A 19,676-nucleotide genomic window follows, 5' to 3' on the forward strand; every position below is an offset into this window, starting at 1 on the left:
ACACCCAGTTGTGGACTTGTGGTCACGTTCCTGTTATTTGAGTCGTTGGGTCTCTGTTCCCTCTCATTCAATGCACCATGGATCTTTTGGCCAAATCCATAAATGCATAATAAATGGGCGAAAATGATATCAAGCCCTTCAGTTTGATAGTTCATGAAAGCACAATAGATTTAATCAATAAAATAGTTTTATGATACTCTTTTATCCTAAAAATTCTTTATCCAAAATTTATTGTTTTAATATAAATTCCATTGTTTTTTAAAGCACGATCCAGAATTCATTGTTTTAGTTTTGAATTAATTGTTTTTGAAATTTCATTGAAAAAAAAAATAGAATTAAGATGTACTCGATAAAACTCATCGACAATGAATCTTGTTAGAAATATGTTTATGTGTTGATTCTGAGAGTTAAAACGTTTTAAAATTTCGTTTAACAAACTTGAGCTATCATAGGCTATCACTATATGGACTACCTAGCATCACTGTTTTTTTTGGTTAATTTTTAATAAATTATAGATTAAAATCAGTAAATTAATTAATTAATCAGTTAGAAAATTATTAAAAGGCAATGAGTAGAAAAGAGTATTTGACTTTCTTGGGTTTTATTTTGTTCGGGTTCTATCAACATATTGGGTAGGGAAAATGACCACATGATATGGTTTGTATTAGTTTTTTCGACTAATACAATTAGATCTTCTAACCTTTCTTTTAAGAAACATAAAACATATATAATTAAACAAGAAAAACAACAAACAAAACTACAAGAAATAATGCCCTGTAGCACGGACAACAAATTGGGCAGCAAGGCTCTTTTGAATTGCAAATCCTATGGAGCGAAAAACAAAGCCAGCTGATGAAGAGTAGCGTAGCATCATGTTTGCCTTGAAGACTCGTTGAACTCTAAGCAAGAGAGCCACTGAATCCGGTGTTAAGTACCCAAAAGTGTCAAAAGCAAAGGGGATGAAAGAATGCTGATTGGCTGAGCATGCAGGAGCATGTTTGGCAATCTTATGAGCAGAAGCATCCAAGGCAGCTTGCCCAGCCTTGAAGTCACTTCTAAACCCAACCTTGAAGTCACTTCTAAGCCCTGCCATAGGCGAGACCCCAGTGACATCTAAGCAAGCATGCCTCCCCTCCGACCAATCATATAACAACACATCTGCAGGGCGCAAAGCATGCAAGCCATCAGCCCTCTCTCCCAAAAAAGCAACTGGTGCTTCCTTCATCGCCCTAATACCCGCTCGAGTGACCAAGTTAAAAAGAGCATCCCTAACCACATCATGACGGAACTTGAATCCCGGACGCACACGACAATGAACCGCATGGTCCCCAAACTCATCCAAAATAGAAGTAAGACATAAGGGGCATTTACTATCTCTCACAAATAAAGGAATCAACAATCTATATTTTAAGATTGCCCGATACTCAACTGGGGCCATAGATAAACCAAGGCCCTCAATGGGAACTGCCAATAAAAAATCTTGGGCATGCTCAGATTGCAAGGACAAAATAACTGATTTTTGACGCGAAGACAAATTACCTTGTATCAAACATTTGGCCGTATGCTCATAGTATGCATCCGCCAAGAGAGACTGGGATGGAGCGGTGGCAGAGGAGATACTAGAGAGACGACTAAAGTCAAAGCAAGGTAGAGAATCCCTGACGAGGGATAGAGCATCATCAAATGGAGAACCAGCCGGCACGGTATTGTTTGGCCCAATAATGTGGTCCTGAAGCACCCTTGTGCGAAGTGAAGAAGCAACAAAGGCAAAATGCTTGATGTCCGCCGCACAATAAATTCCAAGGCCACCAAGGTGAAGGGGAAGAGTTGATAACCGCCATTGTAAGGTGCCAAAACCCTGCCCCCACCAATTACAATGCGTTCTAAAGCTTGCCGAAACCCTTGATCAAAACGTAGCACTTCAGTCTCAACAAACTGCGGAGGACATGTACGGAGAGCAAATACCATTTTCGGCATACCAACATAAGCTCGAAGAAGAAGTAACTCCATTTGAGGGTCCTTCAGTTGGTCTAATAGATCCATGGCCACTAGAGCTTTAGACACACGCATATGCAACATCTGGACACAAAATGCAGCATCCGAAGAGACAGGCCCCCCCAAAACCTTCACACCACACATTGGCCGAGCTATACCACGAGAGAATAAATTGGCTTCCGGGGATCGACGTGGGTCCTCACTAGGCCAAAAGGGTGTGTGAGTCGGTTGCTTTACGTTATATTTTCTAAATGTTAAATTAACTCATGTAAATGATTATGATCTGCAAAAATTTGCAATTATGTATGAGTATAATTGCAGTAACCATATATGTGATTTATGGGCATTCTTGTGTGAATAATATTTGGACCATATTATGAACATTTAAAGCGAATTTATCATCCTAAATAGCCATGGATTGAGAATAATATGAAAGTCAAACATACTAATGTTAATAAGAATAGACATCAATCTTATCATATGTGCCGTACTTATTTTTTAAAATAAAATAATTATGTATTTTTTAAATTTTTATATAAATATTCGGTATTTAGATTGTTCTTCTTCCCTCAAACATCATCTTGATAGGCATCACATTAGTATTATAAGATAAGTCAAATTTATATTTGTTTGAATGATTCATGACAAGCTCTTTCATCTTAGAGATGTAAAAAAAAACTCTACTTAGGGTCCGTTTGATAGACAATTTTGACAAAAACATATATTGTAACATATATTACAGATAATAAATGGTAGTAATAAATGATAGCAAATATGGTTCCTGAAATGAAATGTTGGTAGATGTTTAGTGCTACTTTTGTTGATAACATATATGATATTAAAATTGTTGTGTAAATTACGTGCAGGGGTATTATGCATTTAACTTTTATATTGCATATTAAAATAAAATAAAAAATTTTATTACATTTAAGATTTATTTATTTATTTTATTAATAAATTTATTTTAAGATTAAAGAATTTCTTACAATTTATTTTACATATTTGAAATATTAAAAAATCATCCAAAAATGAAAATGTGGTACTATTCCATATGCAAACTCCGGCACCATCAGGCAACAGTAACACTATTGGCAATCTCCGGCGAAGGTTGTTTGTTCAGAAAGAGTGGGAGCGAGAACCGAATCTTGATCCGTGATTGACTCACTTAGACATGACAAAACACCCACCACCATTTAAGCCAAATCAGAAGAGTGGGAGCGACTCGATCAAAAGAGTGGCCGCCATAACCCACATGGCCGCCAACCACCACCAGTCATCCACACGAAGATTACTGATAGTTTAGCACAAACAACAACCAGCAAGGAAAGAACCCAAAGAACGAAGAAGAGAGAATCCAGTCCCCAAGCTATTGTTGTCGGAGGAGTTTGCATAGCACGGTATTTTCTCGTGAAGAAGACAAGAGTCAAATGGACTCTAGTAATACTATTATTTAGAGCAACTTCGAGGGTAAACAAGTAAATGAATGTCAAATGGTCTTGAAATGGTTGATTTCATAACAATTTCATTTCGGGCCCATGAATTGCTGTTTGTTGCATGAGAACCACATATGGTTCTTGGGCCATATGTTGTGGTCATATATGGCCTGACAAACGGGCCGTTAGAGTAGTTTTTTTGACACAAAATTGCAAATATTTGAAAAGGTAGAACAATTCAAATACTCGAAATTTACACATAATCAAAGTCGCATCAGTTCATCATCATAAAAAATATATATATATTCAGTAGTTATTTAGCACATATTCGTCAACTGACATGGTACGCATGCTCTATTGAATACTCGATACGTAGCACTTTAATTCCAATCAACAATTGTCCATTACCTCAAGTTTCGTGAAACCACCATCCCCTCCTCTATCTCTGCTACCACTGCTACAAACAATATTGAATTGTTGTCCACTAGATCGTTACCCCTTAATTTGAACTGGAAACATGACACTGTTTTTTCCCCGACAACTTGACCATAATGACAACTACATCAACATTACCCTGCATAGAGACTCTCAGTACCCCATCCGAAACCCCTGCCGAAGCCTCCTGCCATGTGTGGATTCTCTAATATCCCTTTGTTTCCATTGGAACGAAACCGAAACGTCGGGATTTTCGTCATCGTCTCCACTACAACGACGACTATTGGTTCGATTTCAAACCCTAATCCTACTATAGAAGACATCTTAGTGATGGCTTAGACCCTAAACTTCGGGCTCTCTTTAGTTCCACTAAAAAGAAATCGAAATGTTGGGATTTCTATCGTCTTCTCCGATGAACAATGACTACTGATTTGATTTCAAATCCTAATCATGTCATAGAAGATAGCTCGGGGAGATGTGGATTGATGGAATCATAAGGAAATAAAATAAAAGGGAAATTTAGTATAAGGGAAAAAGAAAATGGGTGACAGGGATTGAAGCACCACGTGTCGAGTATTAAGTGAAGCATGTGCACCACATCAACTTAATGTTGTGTCAGTATTGCTAAACACTGAATATTTCTCCATAAAAAGAAGAAAGAATAAACATCAATCCATTTTCCAAATGGATTTGGGGGCTCATAATTCTCTAGAGTTTACAATTCATATCTAATGATGGATAAAAAGTCAGACAAATTTTAAAAATTGAAAAACAAAAATGTGGTGTGATCGATGTGGCACACCTCCCAAATCACATTGGATTCAAATTGTAAATTCTACAATTTTAAATGAATTGCGGAACCCATTTCTTTTTTCTTTTTTGTAATAAGGTCATCAATCGTGTGATTTAATTTTGTACAATTTTCGGATGCTTAAATTTTCTTTTACCCCAAACATCTTGATAACTCAAAATTTGGATTCTTCTGTGACACACATTGGAACTATAGTGACCATGCCAAGGATTATCATTAATTTGTCAATCTTGGAGTTGTGAGTTGCTGTAACACAGTAGACGATTAATAGTGGCACAGAAAAGTTAGTGTAAAAAACAAAAGAAAAAAAGAAAACATACATACTTGGTATAAACATTCATTAAAAGTTGTTTGGCACTCTATTTGTATTTATTGATGGAACACATACAAAGACATTGATCTTAAATGGTCATGAAAAATATCACCAGAGAAAAACAAAAACAAAACAAAGAACATTGCTTGGTTTAGACCTTGAAACACCCTCTTAGGCTTAATTAGCAACCCATAACTTTGTTGGCTGCAAGCTTAGGTTTGTCAACAACAATGCCATCATTTCCAGCAAGTGCTCTGTACTTATCCCTCCTAGTGAAGCTTGTGCACTCATAACACAGACTAGCCCCAATCGTCCTCTGCATATAATTCGCAACATCATGACTCGTTTTCCCCGAACCACATGTCAACTCGTAAGGCAACTTGTTCAAGAACTTGACCTCATAAGCTGGACTTGGGTTCATAAAGAAGTAAAACGGGTCCATCCCTTTCCACCCTCTCGCCGTCGTGCCATGAAACATGCTCATTCTATTAGCCATTGCTACCGGTACAAGCTCATCGGTCAATTCCGCAAACAAGGCCGAAAACCGAAGCAAGAACGGTTCCCTACAAGTTGTTCCTTCAGGGCAAATAACTAGGTCACCTTCTTGAAGCAATTTTTTGATCATGGAAGCGTCCGTGGCTCGGTCTCGGGTGAGGCGGACAGTTTTGATGGGGGAGATGATTTCGGAGAGGCGGGAGACGGAGTATGTCACGGCTGGGATTGGGCGACCAAGGGCGGTGGAGAGGAAGATAGGGTCAAGTAGGGTTCTATGAGAGCAAATGAAGAGGACTCCGGATTGGTTTATGGACTTTTTGGCTGGTGGTGGAGGGGTGCCTTTGATGTAGACACGGACACCAAGTGCCCAAAAGGCATGGTATACTATTGGCATTGGGAGTAGAGAACCAGCCGCGATCCGAAGGCAGGCTAATGGGAACCCGACGGGGATCCAAAGGATTGTTAAGAGTGCCATGATTGGTGTCGGTTTCTGGACTAGCCGGCCATCGTGGAATACTATGGGTTTTGGTAGCTTGTCTTGGCTAATAGGCTGGACTCCGGAGTTGGCTGGAACTATGTAACTCTCCTGCATTTGAACAAGAATATTCTTGATGAGTATTATTACATCTTTTTGTAAGACAATTTCCATTTCCCTAGTCACAACATATTGGAAAATCCACCCACTCACTAAGAATCAATATTGTCTTGCTTTGGATTAACCGGTTTCTATGGATATATCGAGAATGCATGACTTTGTTCAGCCCAAGTTGTCTTACTTGGAATTCTCCAAACGATGTGGGATTATACTTATAGTCTTGACTCTTGAAAAACACACAAGACATCTAATAATCGATAAAGAATATTAATAATAATAGTAATAACAGAGAGAAGAACAGGAGATCTTGTTCAAGCTAAAGCTTAATTACCTTGCACAACTTCATGAATGGATAATCAGTCTTTCTATCACCGAGCCCGATCTCCGGCGGCCACGACGTCTCCCCAAAAGCCTTCTTGAGGGCAGTAGCCTTCTCCTTCCCCACAAGAATTCCTGGACTCTTAACAAAACCAGTAGCTCTACCTTTAAACACACCAATCTCAGTCCCAATGACAACATCCGCACCCAAATACTCCTTCAAGAATGCCTCCACCATGATCCTCGGATTGGCCGTGAGCACGCACTTCTTCCCGCACGAAGAGAACACGCGCCACCCCTCCGGGTGCAGATCATTGGAGTAAAACTTAGGCAGTACGGCACGCGCTACTGACTCAATGTCCGACACCCTCATTCCCACAAATGTTGCGAAGATCAAGACTTCGATTCCCGCAGCTTCGGAGATGAAGTAGTAGAGAATTCCGGCTATGGGAGAGGCTAAAAGCAAAAAGAGGAGCCTCAAAATGCCACCCGCTTCAAAAGCGACCAAGGCAAAGTAAGGGAAGGAGCTTCGCCCACAAAGTAGTGTCCCATCCAAGTCGGAAACAACGGTGTCGTTTTCCCGTCCGGTGGACGTGCATTGATGGATGAGTGGGAAGTAAGAAGTAGTAGAGGCTCCTCCATTTGGGTTTGCCATGGTTGTAGTAGCAGCGGTGGTTGATCAATTTGAAGAGCTATTTTGGGGGGTGGTTCTGTGTTGCATTTATAATTGGGTTAAGGGAGATAGTTAATGGGGACAAATGTTTGTGCCGAGAATTCCAAACTCAATGTGTTGTAGGCAAGACAAAAGTCACTATTGGAACCACCGTGAGAGTTGTGGTCGTTTGGTTTTCAAGCTTAAAATTTGATGACGAGAAAAATATAATCACCACCCAACAAACAAACAAAAATGACCTTACAAGAGAAGGGATATATCATTATATCATGTCAGGCAAATTTTGTAACTACTCAAGCTTGACAAGTTGGTTAGGGATGAGCCATGTTTTTTTTTTAATGGTCGATGAAGCTCAAACTCCGGTCGGGCTAGACACGCACAAATCCTTATTACAAGTTAGTTGGAAAAAGTGACGCCAACTTAGAATCGAACTTCCAAGCTCGGGCGAAATTCTTTACACCCTAAGTCTGAAGAGATAACCAGCTTACCTTATCTTCAAGTGGTTTAGGATGAATCCTTCTAGAAAACTCGAGCTTATTTCTCCATGTTGATAACATGCGACTTACCAAAGTGGCATGTAATTCTCTATTCTTCTTCTTTTTTTCCTAGTGTTATATTGCATTGTTATTTGAGATGATCCTAATGTTGAAAATTATAATTATGATTCTTATTTGACAGTTAGGATACAATAATGTTAGCTACTTCAAGTCCAATCTTAATTAAGAGGTGTATCCTCCCTCCTATAAATTCTTGATTCCGCCCAATGACCAAGCCCCCTCAATCCATTTTCTAGACTTGCCACTATGGGGGCTATGGATTTATCCAAACACATCCGAAGAGTAATGATTACAGGTTCGTATGTAAAAAAAAAAATCATTACTGACTACTCAATCGAAACAGAGTTTTATGGTAATATGCAATCAGACCAAATATTCCTTCCATTGAGAATTTTTTGTTCTTTTTTTGACAAATCGGAGAGATTTTATTATGAAAGAAAGGGGGAGAGAAGAAGAACAACCAAAACCAATCTCAAAAACAGCTAGAGGTTGACAAAACAACCACCCCTACAAAGGGAACCCACCCTTTACTATTGAACCTGGACAATACAAAGAGAACCCACCCAACAAACCTTTATTTTGTTCTACAGTAAATGAAGAGAGGAACTTTATCTTGATTGTGGTCACTTGGCAGGTTTGCGGTTGAGGATGTTATCCACATCGGTAAGATGTGTGGAGTATTCCTTGTTTTTAAGGATAAACCCACCTCTTTACAATCAACTACGTCTTTCTTATGCTTAGGTGAGTTGAGTTTTGTGTACTTGCAAGGGAGAGGAGTTTTGTGTATTTGCCTAATATTGTTTGACAATAAAAACTAAACTGGTGTATTTACAGATAAGTAGAAATAAATAATATTAGGGTGACATGGAATCAGACCAAATAGAACCTTGGATTACTCATCTTGATTATGATTACTTGGCAGTTTTGAAAAGTTAATCGTAATTTTTTTAAAATTTTTTTATAACGAGGAAGCATAGGTCTATGGCCTATGTAAGCCCGAATACTTCGATTGTCACACTCTCCCCGAGTACCAGATAGTTAACCATATTGTTTGACAATAATATAGCAATGTACATCTGCTATGCTATAAAACATCCACCTTGGGACAAAGACATTTTTAACTTTTACAAAACATATTCCCATTTTAACTTTGTATGAATCTGTACTGTTCTTGTATTTTTTTTTTCCTCCTAGTTTTATTTGTTTTGATTTGGACCTTGGTCACTCATGACTCATAGCATCTTTGTTGTATCCGCCACTTTTTGTAGTCTAAGTGATTGTGGACAGGTACGTCAATTGTTATTGTCATTAATTTTAGTTTTAGATTTAAAGGATTCTCAATTGCAAAATTCGTGTGAGGTGTTAAATAATGACTCATATCAGAGGAATTTGCTATCACTCATCAAGCTCCATTAGATTCTCTATAAAATTGTACGTCTAGCGGATCACTGTAATCCCGTTATACATTGTTTTAATGACTCTTTGATGCAGATTGAGATTGAAATATTTCAATTAAATATTTTATTTTGGTATTTTAGGAAATTAATTGTTTGTAAATTAATTAGTATTATTTTTTTAGGAGTCTAGTATCTTATTTATTAAGAGTACTTTTATATATTTATTTTTAGGTATTTATTTCCTATTAGAAGTGTCTAGTTTCGTTTAGTTTACTATTTAAGGTTGTAATCCTCATTAGGAATTGTAGTTTTGAGGAATAAAAATTAAGAGACGATAGTCTTTCTTCAATTCTTTGGTATTCATTCGAATCAACAAAGTATTGAAGCCTTAAATCTGGTATTCATGTGTCGAATCAATAGATTTAAGTAGACTTGTTCCTGCTATTCGTGTGTCTAATCAATAGGTCCACAAACACCTGATATTCGTGTGTCTAATAAATAGGTCAAGTACGCGTCCTTTTCACCACGACGCCCTGCATCACTCTTCCCCTTTCTCAAACCTCGATCTCAGCTGGATTGTCCGGTCGATCGCCACTGCCGTCATCATCAGGGAGGGTCTACTAATTGAGAGATGGCAAAGGAAGAAGCCAAGTGTAGGAGTGGTGCTCAAAAGTCATCAACATCAGTATTTTCTATATTTGTTTTCAAAAGCAAAGGCAGCGTAGTTCCACAGTGGGCTATATGATTATGCCATCCCAAACATACTGAGAAGCAGAGCAGGCTCTTGTGTTGTGTGTAATGATCAGTTGTGAGCTCTCAGTGAAGTTTCCTGGCTACAGAATCTACTACGATAAACGTGCTACCGAAACCAAATTGATAGATAGGTAGCCTGGAAAAAAATCTGAATACCTGGAATCAAGAGCAACTTTGAATTTGGATTTCAAATATCAAATAAAATCTCAAAATGTTCATTTCTCTCGTAAAAGTGCTTTGAAATTACCCTTCAAAAACTCTCACCTGCATATGGAGAAAAGGAATACATTGTGGTTAACAGCAAGAATGTCATCTTTGAAGAAAAGCATATTGACTGCAAAAGAAGAACAAAGCATCCCAACTTTTGTGGTGAAAAGGGTTATATCACTGTTCATGTAAGAACCCACAATTTCCATTCCCCTAAGGAGGAAACAATCCAAACAAGCAGAATCTCATTAAAGTTAATCCAAATAACCAAAGCTCAACATGAGAGGGACAAGTCATTCCATCACTCACAGTCACAGCAGATTCCCTGCACAAAGTTCCAAAAAGTTGCAGTTCTTTTCTATGAGTAGCATACATAGTTTCAGTTCTTTTGACACAGGTCACCTTCAAATAAAGTGTAGGAGAATCATTCGGGAAAAAAAAAAACAAAAGTGGTTATGCAAAACATTGCATCTGAAAAGGTCTCGAGGTGCCAGTTTGCAGCAACTTTATTTGTTTTGCAAAGTATTTGCAATGCAAGAACTAGAATGTTTCAAGTGGGAGTTGGAGTCAATTATGAGCCAATAATGCTGTTCAACAGAGTTAATAAAACCCAGAAGAATCCCATAAACAATGAACCATTGATGCGCTGTAAATTCTTGTGGAAAAAGGAGATTTCATTGAGAGCATGAATACACAGCATCAATGTGAATTTGTCCTTTTAAGAATAAGAAGAATTCTCCCACCAAAACTTATTAGAAAAATTCAAAATCTAAGTAAGAACATGATGACCTATCTGAGTCAGTAGCTCCCTTGTTATGCTGAGGCGATGATGACTTGAATGCTTGGTTCAGAAACGAAATATCTACCAGTTTTGGAACTTCTGGGGGGTTAGAACTGCGAATGAGGGCCCAATTGACACTTTCAAAGAAAGGATGTTGTTTGATCTCGGTGGCGCCTCTCTTAAAGCCTAGTCTCTTTTCTGGGTTCTTTACTAGCAGACCCCGTATCAAATCCTTTGCAGCAAAACTGATTGAGAGTCCATCAGGAAACTTCAGGGGCTGACCAACCACATTGAACAATGTCTCCCGGTTTCCACTGCCTTTGAATGGTGTTCTACCAAGTAGCAACTCGTATAAGAAAACACCGAATGTCCACCAATCAACTGCACTCCCATGACCATCCCCTCTTATTATCTCAGGTGCTAAATATTCGTGTGTTCCTACAAACGACATTGAGCGGGCACTAGTTGGCTCTGCAACAAGTTCCGGGAATGAATCCGAATTTGCAGAAGTTGTTCTTTCATTTTTCACCTTGACTGTTTTGGACTTGAGAAATCGAGGCTTGAAGCAAGATGGCTGCAAACAAGAAGGCTCTACACAAACCGGTAGTTTGCAAGCTGGATCAATACATGCGGGTTGAATACAGTAGGAAGTCATCCTACACGATGGATCTGTACTGGACTGAACAAGAGTTGGACTCACACAGCATCTTAATGACAAATCAAAATCAGAAAGCATGATGTGGCCATCCTCCCTCACCAATACATTTTCAGGCTTTAAATCTCTGTACACCACACCCATCATATGTAGATACTCAAGGGCAAGAAGCACTTCGGAAGCATAAAACCTGCCAAGAAAAGAAAATTACCATTTAATTTGGGGAGTAAAACAAATAACAGTCATATCATCAACCGTTGAAATATTGAATTATTACTTGGAAGAAGTGGATAATACTGTTGCATACTCAAATTATTCTCGATCACAAAAGTTCATCTAGGTATCTATAATTGAGAATCAAGCTTCTTATCATTCACCAGTCCACTATTGGCTAATCTTATTACATGCTAATTGCTAAATATAGGAGTTCAATTGATATCAAAATTAAACCCAAAGCTATAATCTTGATGAAGTACTACTCCTATTCAAACAGCCCCTGAAGTGAGACAGTTATACGGATTCTAATTTTGCATGGATTTATCTAGCAATGAAAACAAAAAAATCTACAGCCTCCAACATCAAGCTCAAAACTTTGACTCATGTTTTGTCTCGGACCGGCATCCCCATCCGATAATTGAGCTTTAATTATTAGACTTAAACATCAGAAAATAAATACAAAACTTGGTTGTGCTTTCTGTTAATTGCTATCTCTTGTTGTTCCAAAATTGTAAGTTCAACACTCCCTTGTTTAGTAAGCAACAATAAGCTAAACATAAAAATAAGAAAATCATTTCAATTTCAAGTTACAGCACTAACCTTGCTGCTTGCTCTATGAAATGTCTGCCCGGTTGGCGCTGCCGGAGTATATGAAGATCCCCACCACTACAAAACTCCATGAGCAAGCAAGAGAACTTCTCGGTCTCAAAATGGGAATAGAGGGTTGGCAAAAATGGATGATCCAATATACTCAAAATCTCCCTCTCTGTTTGTGCTCTCACCAACTTTTTCCTCTCTGCCAGCATCACTTTATCCATAATTTTCATTGCAAACAAACAACCCATCCCTCTCAACTCTGCCAGATATACACTCCCAATATCCCCACAACCGAGCTTCTTTAATAACCTAAAATGGCCCAAACCCAACCCGGAATCCCCATTCTTATCCTGAACACGCTGTATTGCATCCCATCTAGCGTCGTTCCCTCTATGCGGTTTTGACGGCCCAGTCCTAAAACTGGCTTCATTCGAATCCTGGATAGCACAATCCGTAGCTTCTATAGTCTTGTAAACTTCACTACCAGCATTGCTAACATTACTCAGATTATTACTAGTACTAACACTATTATCAGAACCCGAAACAGTACCGCTACATAAGCTAATACTAACACTGCTACCTAAAGTAAAGTCTTGGGAGCTAGCAAGAGATTCAGTGTCAATAGAAAGGCTACTATTCTCTGGTTTGGTCATCGTTTGAGTGAGAGCGTGCTAACCGTTTGACGAAATGCGTGTGAGAGGCAAGGGTTTGGTGGGTCTGTTTAAAAATGAGGATCGAGGCCAAGATGGGCGCGGGGGGTGTGACCGAGGTGTTCAAAGAGAGCGAGGGCAGCTTGCTTGACCACAGGGTCCTCAGAAGGAAAGGTAAAAACTGCTTTCAAATTTGAAATGTTAATGCGAAACCCAATATGACTGTGTGAGTGTGTTCGGATTCTGATTCTCTCTCTGTCTGCCTTGAACTGTCCCAGAAATGTTACACCTTCAAGACAAAAAACAATGGAAAGAGAGAGACAGAGAGAGTCCAGTTTACGAGGACGACAAAAGCCTTTCACATTTTCTAAAACAAAACACATTTCAGAACAGCAGAACAGCTCCGGCCACGACCGTTATTTTGTTTATAAAGAAAATGCTGCATTAATGGGTTGTTGGGGGTCAACCATTGATCTCAGTCGTTGATCAACGGTGGAATTTTACGTGTAGGGTTTGATAAAGGATGGGATGCATGGAATCTCAATCTGGATTCCCCGGGATATCCTGAATGTATAAGATAATATTTAATCTGGTCAAATTTTAATTCATGTGGGATTAATTTTAAAAAAATTTTTTTGAATTTCTCATCCATGTTCCCAAGGCCAACTATTTAATAATAGATAAAATTCTTACAATACCAAAAAAAAAAAGAAAAAAGAAAAATGCTTCGGATACCAATTTATGACCTTAATTTTATTACAAAATCCATCTGAAATGTTGGATGTTAAAATGTCCCAACATATGTATTTATAATATAACTATCTCACATTCGATATGGATTGGGAGTAAAATGAGAGTCATAAATTAGGGAGTTCCTAGAATTGCTAAATAAAACAAAATATGACTCTACATATAGTTTAGGTTATAATAACTCAATAGGGTGCTGCTTGGTAGGGAATAATGCGCTCTTTTATTAAGGGAATGGTGCATTTAGTGTGTCATTTATATAATTGGTTAATTTTTGTCAGACTGTATTGATTGGTTCCTCAAGTAATGTCTTCTTTAAGAGTGTGTTTGGATTTAAAGATTTGAGAAAGAGAAGAGAATTCCTCCCAATTCCCTTATTTTTAGTTTAGGGAAAAAATTAAGAGGAATGATTTGAAGAGAATCGGGCGGAAGATTTCATTAAAATTTTGTCAAAATACTTTCCAAAAATGGGGTCATTTGGAGAGAAGATGTAATGAACCAAAAAAATGCACACTAACTTGGCCGAACTCCCTTAAGGCAAAAAGGGTCAGGTCGGCCAAAACTCCTTCATGATTTAGCTGCCCTAGATGTGAAAACAAAGACCATCAGTGAACCTAACCGCCGCTGACAATCCAACGCTCAAGTAAGTATTCAAGATTATCTCCAACCAAATAATCACAAAATAGAGTTTAAACTTTACCTTGAGGTCTTACCCTTCTTTATATAGTAGAGTAGTTTTGCACAACTCATTGGGAGTAATTGTAGGGATTCCGTTAGATAAGCTACCTGATTTAGTGATGGATCAATCCTCGAAATCGTGGGCTTATTGTTAATGATTGGGTCAACCTATTAGAGTGACCAATAGGTTTATTCCACATGTTTGTCTTGGAATATTCCCCCACAAAAGGATGGTTAATTAAATTATTAAAAACCTATGTTACTATTTTACTATCATACATAATATTTACTTAGATATAAAAGATAAAGATAAACTAATAATTATTTTTCTTTCTTTTATTTTTTTATCTATCCAAATATCAGAAAGAGAAATGTATTCTCTCTCATTCTCTTCCATTTTCTTCATTCCCTTTCCCTTCTTTTCTCTTTTCTCAAATCTCTCAATCCAAACATAATAGTCTACTTTATATTTATCCCCATCTCTTTCTCATGTAAACACAAAGTTATCTTAGAATTAAAAAATATATCAAATATATACTCTTGAATCTTGATACAATGATTTAATCCCCCTTGGATACGCTTTGTGACGACAGAGAAGAACAGAGCAAGACTTGGCGTGTGACTTTATTTCTATCAAATCTAGGGAATTATTAGGTGCAAATTTAACAGAAACTGCAACGTAACCCTCTCAACAAGTTATGCAATCACAACACTTCCATACTTGTTTCCAATTTCTCTCTTTATAAACCACATACACCACAGGAGCAGCAGGGAAACCTAGCAACAACTCAACAATGGCAGAGATGCTGGCTCAACTAGGCTCAACCGTTGCTGGCATTGTGTTTGTTAAGGCCATTTTCCGCGATTATTTCCCTTATCAAATCCGTGGATTCATCGAAAGATACTCCTATCGATTCATGAATCTAATGAACCCATGTATCCAAATCACATTCCCTGAACTCACTGGAGAACGAATGAAGCGTAGCGAGGCGTATAGTCAGATTGAAAGCTATCTTAGTGCTAAATCAACCAAGCACGCCAAGCGTCTCAAGGCCGATGTTGTAAAAGAGAGCCAGTCTGTAATTCTAAGCATGGATGATCAGGAAGAAGTCGTCGATGAATACAATGGCATCAAGCTCTGGTGTGAAATATACTTCTCAAGCACAGTTATATTCTTACCGTGCTAGATCGGAGGAGATGAGTTGTTACAGGCTCACATTCCACAAACGTGACAGAGAAGTCATCACGGGATCATATATTGATCATGTGTTGAGAGAAGGTAAAGCCGTCGCGGCCAGAAATAGGCAGCGGAAGCTGTTCACTAACAATCCTAGCCAGACTTCGAGCTATTACAAGGCAACGAAGTGGAGTCATGTAGTGTTCGAGCACCCTGCCTCGTTCGATACTCTGGCGATGGAGTCGAAGAAGAAAGAAGAAATCAAGAAGGATCTCATTAAGTTCAGTTAGAGTAAAGATTACTATGCGAAAATGGGTAAGGCGTGGAAGCGTGGTTATCTTCTGTACGGTCCTCCAGGGACAGGAAAATCAACAATGATTGCTGCCATGGCTAATTTGTTGAACTACGATGTATATGATCTTGAATTGACCACGGTTAAGGACAACACGGAGCTTCGAAGGTTATTGATTGAGACGCAGAGGAAGTCTATAATCGTGATCGAGGACATCGATTGCTCGCTGGATCTTACTGGTCAAAGGAAGAAGGGAAAAGAGAAGAAAACATATGGGGATCAAGAAAACTATGATCAACCTCCTCAGAAGGCAGAAGAAGAAGAATGGGGTAAGAGTAAGGTCACTCTGTCTGGCCTTTTGAACTTTATTGATGGACTTTGTTCTGCTTGTGGTGGTGAAAGAATAATAGTCTTTACGACTAATTTCGCGGACAAGCTTGATCCTGCTCTAGTCAGAAGAGGAAGGATGGACAAGCATATTGAGATGTCTTATTGTTGCTTTGAAGCATTCAAGGTGCTTGCCAAGAACTATTTGGATATTGAGTCGCACCATTTGTTCGCTACGATTGAGCCATTGTTAAAGGAGACCAATATGATTATATGAGTCCTGCTGATGTTGCTGAAAATTTGATGCCAAAGTCTGTTGATGAAGAAGAAGTGGAGATTTGTTTGAACAGATTGATTGAGGCACTGGAGATTGCAAAGGAGGAAGCAAGAAAGAAGTCTGAAGATGAAGCGCCGTTGAAGGCTGATGATGAGAGGTTAGCATCCATGCAGGATGATGGAAGTGAAGGAAAATGGAGTTCTTCATGAGGAGGTATCTGTTAAAGAGGTAAAAAGAGAGTGTGGTCACTCCTTGAGATTAGAGAACATTGGGTGCCAGGATTATTGGACATGAATTAGTTTAGTTATGGCATCAACTTTTCTCAATCAAAATCAAAATGGGGCCTTCTAGTAGTTTATCAATATTGTTAATGTCAGCTCTTCCATTAGGTTAGATTAATGCAACTTTGATTCTTCAAGTTTGTTTTCTTTCTGTTCTAAGAAACCGTTATTGAATGAACATCAAATGGTTCTCTTTACATATCTTTAAAATAGAATTTGAATACATGTTTTTGGTTCTAAAAGGTTATTTTATGGGCCCGTCTAAATGAACCCACCGCGTGGGGCTTCATTCCACAGTGGCATGCCAAAATCTGTTTGGCATTGCATCACGGTGGGGTTTCACCCTACCAAATCCCGGTTGACCGCTTTCATGCTTATCGTGTTTTTTTTTTTTTTAATCCAAGGGAGAAAAACTTTATTCAGAAATCATCCTGCGGTAAGCTACCCCTACATAATCAGCCTTCATAAAGGCCACACAAGACATAGGAGGAGAAGCAAAAAAGTGAATACCCTGGGTAAACTAAAAGCTAGAAAAGCTAGATTATCAGCACAATAGTTCCATCTCATGGTGCTTACATGCTCGGTCAGGCTGTGGCGGAGAGGGCTACTGATTCAATCTCCCGTGGAGGTGAAAATGGTTGCCGGTGACGCCAAATTCACCCCGATTGGACTAACTAACATGTTCAACAGTCGAGGAACTAGAGTACAGTCAATCTGGTGGTATCACGATTAAGGTTAGAGGACTTGAAGCAATTTCTTGTCATATTCAAGGCTTCAAGTGTGGCTCATAAGAAGTGTAGTTTCAATGGTGTTGATGTGGGCTTTCAGTGGCTCGTTGGTGGCAAATTGGGCTTGAATGTGGCCTTGGATTGAAGAGGCCCTTGAAGTCCCTAATTATTAACAAAAAATTTCAATTGCATAATCTGCGTCTAAATGATATTAACAATAAAAAATAAATATTTATTTTCTAAAATTTAATTGGTACTAAGTTGTTTAATTATAAAAAATAATTTATATTATGAATATTATACAAAATTGTTTATTTAAGTATTGAACTCACCTCACCGTAGATATGTACAAGTCAAACGCAAAATTACGTATCAACTCACCTCACCATAATTTTTTTAGTGACATGCTAAATAATTTTTATCAACACAATTCACATCATCTTACCACAACTTTTTACCTCACCTCACCTCATCTCATCTCGGTAGGTCAAAATAAAAAGCACTTCCTAACGGACCCTATGGGTGCCTTTGGCAGTGTGTTTCATATTGCCAAACGCATTGTTTCTCCCAACACACTGCTTTGATCGCAAACAGCTCTATGTCCACCTGTAATTTTCTTCCTTTTCTTATTGAAGAAACACAAATGCAATACAAAAAGTCATCTTCATAGATGTAACACCAATAATTCAAATAGAGGCATACGAAATCTGTTTATCTTATACGTTGTGTCCACAATCAAAAGGAAAGGAACAAGGATGAAGAAAAAATAACTCTTGAAATTCATTCGACTCACCATCATTTCTATGTCATCATATGTAGTCATGTTAGCTAATCATTCATTCATTCGTCGGAGGAAAGAAGAGTAGATCGGCTCATGCTTTCGCTTCTTCTCCGAAGGTTTTCGTTCGCACAAGAAGGAAGAGGGAAATCTTTCGCGCTAATAAGAGAATGAAGAGAGAGAAATCTATATTTTTTTTAAATTATTTGTCAGAATATGGGAAAACTTTATCTACCCTAGATTTATTGTACCAAAATAGAAAAACCAAAATTGAGTATGGAAATAGGTTGGTTATCCATTGGAACTAATTAAACGAAAAAAGGAGGTTTTTTTTTTGTTTTGGCACTCCTATAATAATTTATTGGGTATATAACACCCTATTTCAATTATTTAGTTATATAACACCATGCCACTGTTGTAAACAACGGCACTATATTGTCTTTCTTAATGCCGTTATTGTGAACATCGGCATTAATATTTTTTTGTTAATGCCGATACTTGTAATCGCGGCATTGCAATGATTATGCCTTTTTACGTGCCGTGGTGCATTTGGAGCAAGCGTTTACTCCCTGAATACGTTGTGGCTGGTATAGGTCTCAAGGGACAAGCGGATTCTCTCAAAAATTGATGCTACAGAGGAAATTGAATTGACGAAGAAGGTTAATGTTACCGAGTATCCCACTTTGCAGTTCTTTGTCTGCTTTGTTAATGGGATTCAACTGCTTCAATATGAATATATGATGGAGTAAGAACTAGGTGGTTTTGTGTCAATTTCAAGACGAGTGCTCTTGCACACAAGAAAGCAACAACAACAGCAGTAGAAGCAGATTCTACCAGAGCCTCTCTCTCCATCTCGTCAGCTTAATAAAACTTGAAAGTTAATAGTTACAACATACCTTTTGTTTTTGGATCTCCTTTCTATGCAAGGTGTTCTTTCCAATTTATAAAACCACTAATGCAGATGTTGCAAAGATCCTTGCTATGCTTAGAAGCCACCTGGCAGTTGGCTTTAGCCACTTGGCAATTGGAAAGACATTTTACCATTTTATCATCAGCCACTTGACAATTGGCTTTAGCCACTTGGCAATTGGCAATACATTTTACTAATACATTTCATCATCAGTCCAAGAAGAACAAGTCTTAATATCTCCTTGTTTGTCATCGCAACAATGTTTTGAAATGCTACTACTATCGATAGCGGCATTATGTAAAATTTCTAATGTTGCTATTCATAATAACGACATTGAGAAAGATAAGATGGTGCCGCTGTTTGCAACAGTGCAAATAGCGACATGATGCTATATCACTAAATAATTGAAACTGGACATTATATGCCTAATAAATTATTACAAGAGTATCAAAACAAAAGACAAAAAAAGTCTTAAAAAAGTTTACCTAAACTAGTTTTTTTTTTTTTTTTTTTTTTTCCATATTAGAGCATTCCCATTGGTTACTGTAAAACACAATCTGTAGACAAAATGCAGTTTCATCCGTACAGATATTCATCAAA

The 19,676-nt window shown here is 38.1% G+C and overlaps 2 protein-coding genes and 1 pseudogene across 2 annotated transcripts; 1 reads left to right on the forward strand and 2 right to left on the reverse strand.

The window, feature by feature from the left end:
• Positions 1-5,108: 5,108 nt before the first annotated feature.
• Positions 5,109-7,063, reverse strand: LOC120011596 (glycerol-3-phosphate acyltransferase RAM2-like). The gene is made up of 2 exons (XM_038862752.1): positions 6,409-7,063; positions 5,109-6,068 (listed from the first exon to the last, which is right to left on the reverse strand). Exons 1-2 carry the CDS (start codon positions 7,048-7,050, stop codon positions 5,169-5,171), a joined length of 1,542 nt encoding a protein of 513 aa, XP_038718680.1. The 5' UTR covers positions 7,051-7,063; the 3' UTR covers positions 5,109-5,168.
• A 3,140-nt stretch (positions 7,064-10,203) lies between these two features.
• Positions 10,204-13,299, reverse strand: LOC120010398 (serine/threonine-protein kinase D6PKL2). The gene is made up of 2 exons (XM_038861187.1): positions 12,235-13,299; positions 10,204-11,608 (listed from the first exon to the last, which is right to left on the reverse strand). The coding sequence occupies exons 1-2, from the start codon at positions 12,882-12,884 to the stop codon at positions 10,735-10,737; spliced, it is 1,524 nt and encodes a 507-aa protein (XP_038717115.1). The 5' UTR covers positions 12,885-13,299; the 3' UTR covers positions 10,204-10,734.
• A 1,725-nt stretch (positions 13,300-15,024) lies between these two features.
• Positions 15,025-16,604, forward strand: LOC120010399 (annotated as a pseudogene).
• Positions 16,605-19,676: the final 3,072 nt, after the last annotated feature.

The sequence above is a fragment of the Tripterygium wilfordii genome, chromosome 12 (assembly GCF_013401445.1).
Source record: "Tripterygium wilfordii isolate XIE 37 chromosome 12, ASM1340144v1, whole genome shotgun sequence".
In the NCBI taxonomy this organism is placed as follows: domain Eukaryota; kingdom Viridiplantae; phylum Streptophyta; class Magnoliopsida; order Celastrales; family Celastraceae; genus Tripterygium; species Tripterygium wilfordii.

Coding starts and splice junctions, on each gene's coding strand:
- LOC120010398 (XM_038861187.1), bottom strand. CDS start 12,884: ATGACCAAACCAGAGAATAGTAGCCTTTCTATTGACACTGAATCTCTT. Junction 11,609..12,234: donor TTCATAGAGCAAGCAGCAAG/GTTAGTGCTGTA, acceptor TTTTCTTGGCAG/GTTTTATGCTTCCGAAGTGC.
- LOC120011596 (XM_038862752.1), bottom strand. CDS start 7,050: ATGGCAAACCCAAATGGAGGAGCCTCTACTACTTCTTACTTCCCACTC. Junction 6,069..6,408: donor CATTCATGAAGTTGTGCAAG/GTAATTAAGCTT, acceptor GTTCAAATGCAG/GAGAGTTACATAGTTCCAGC.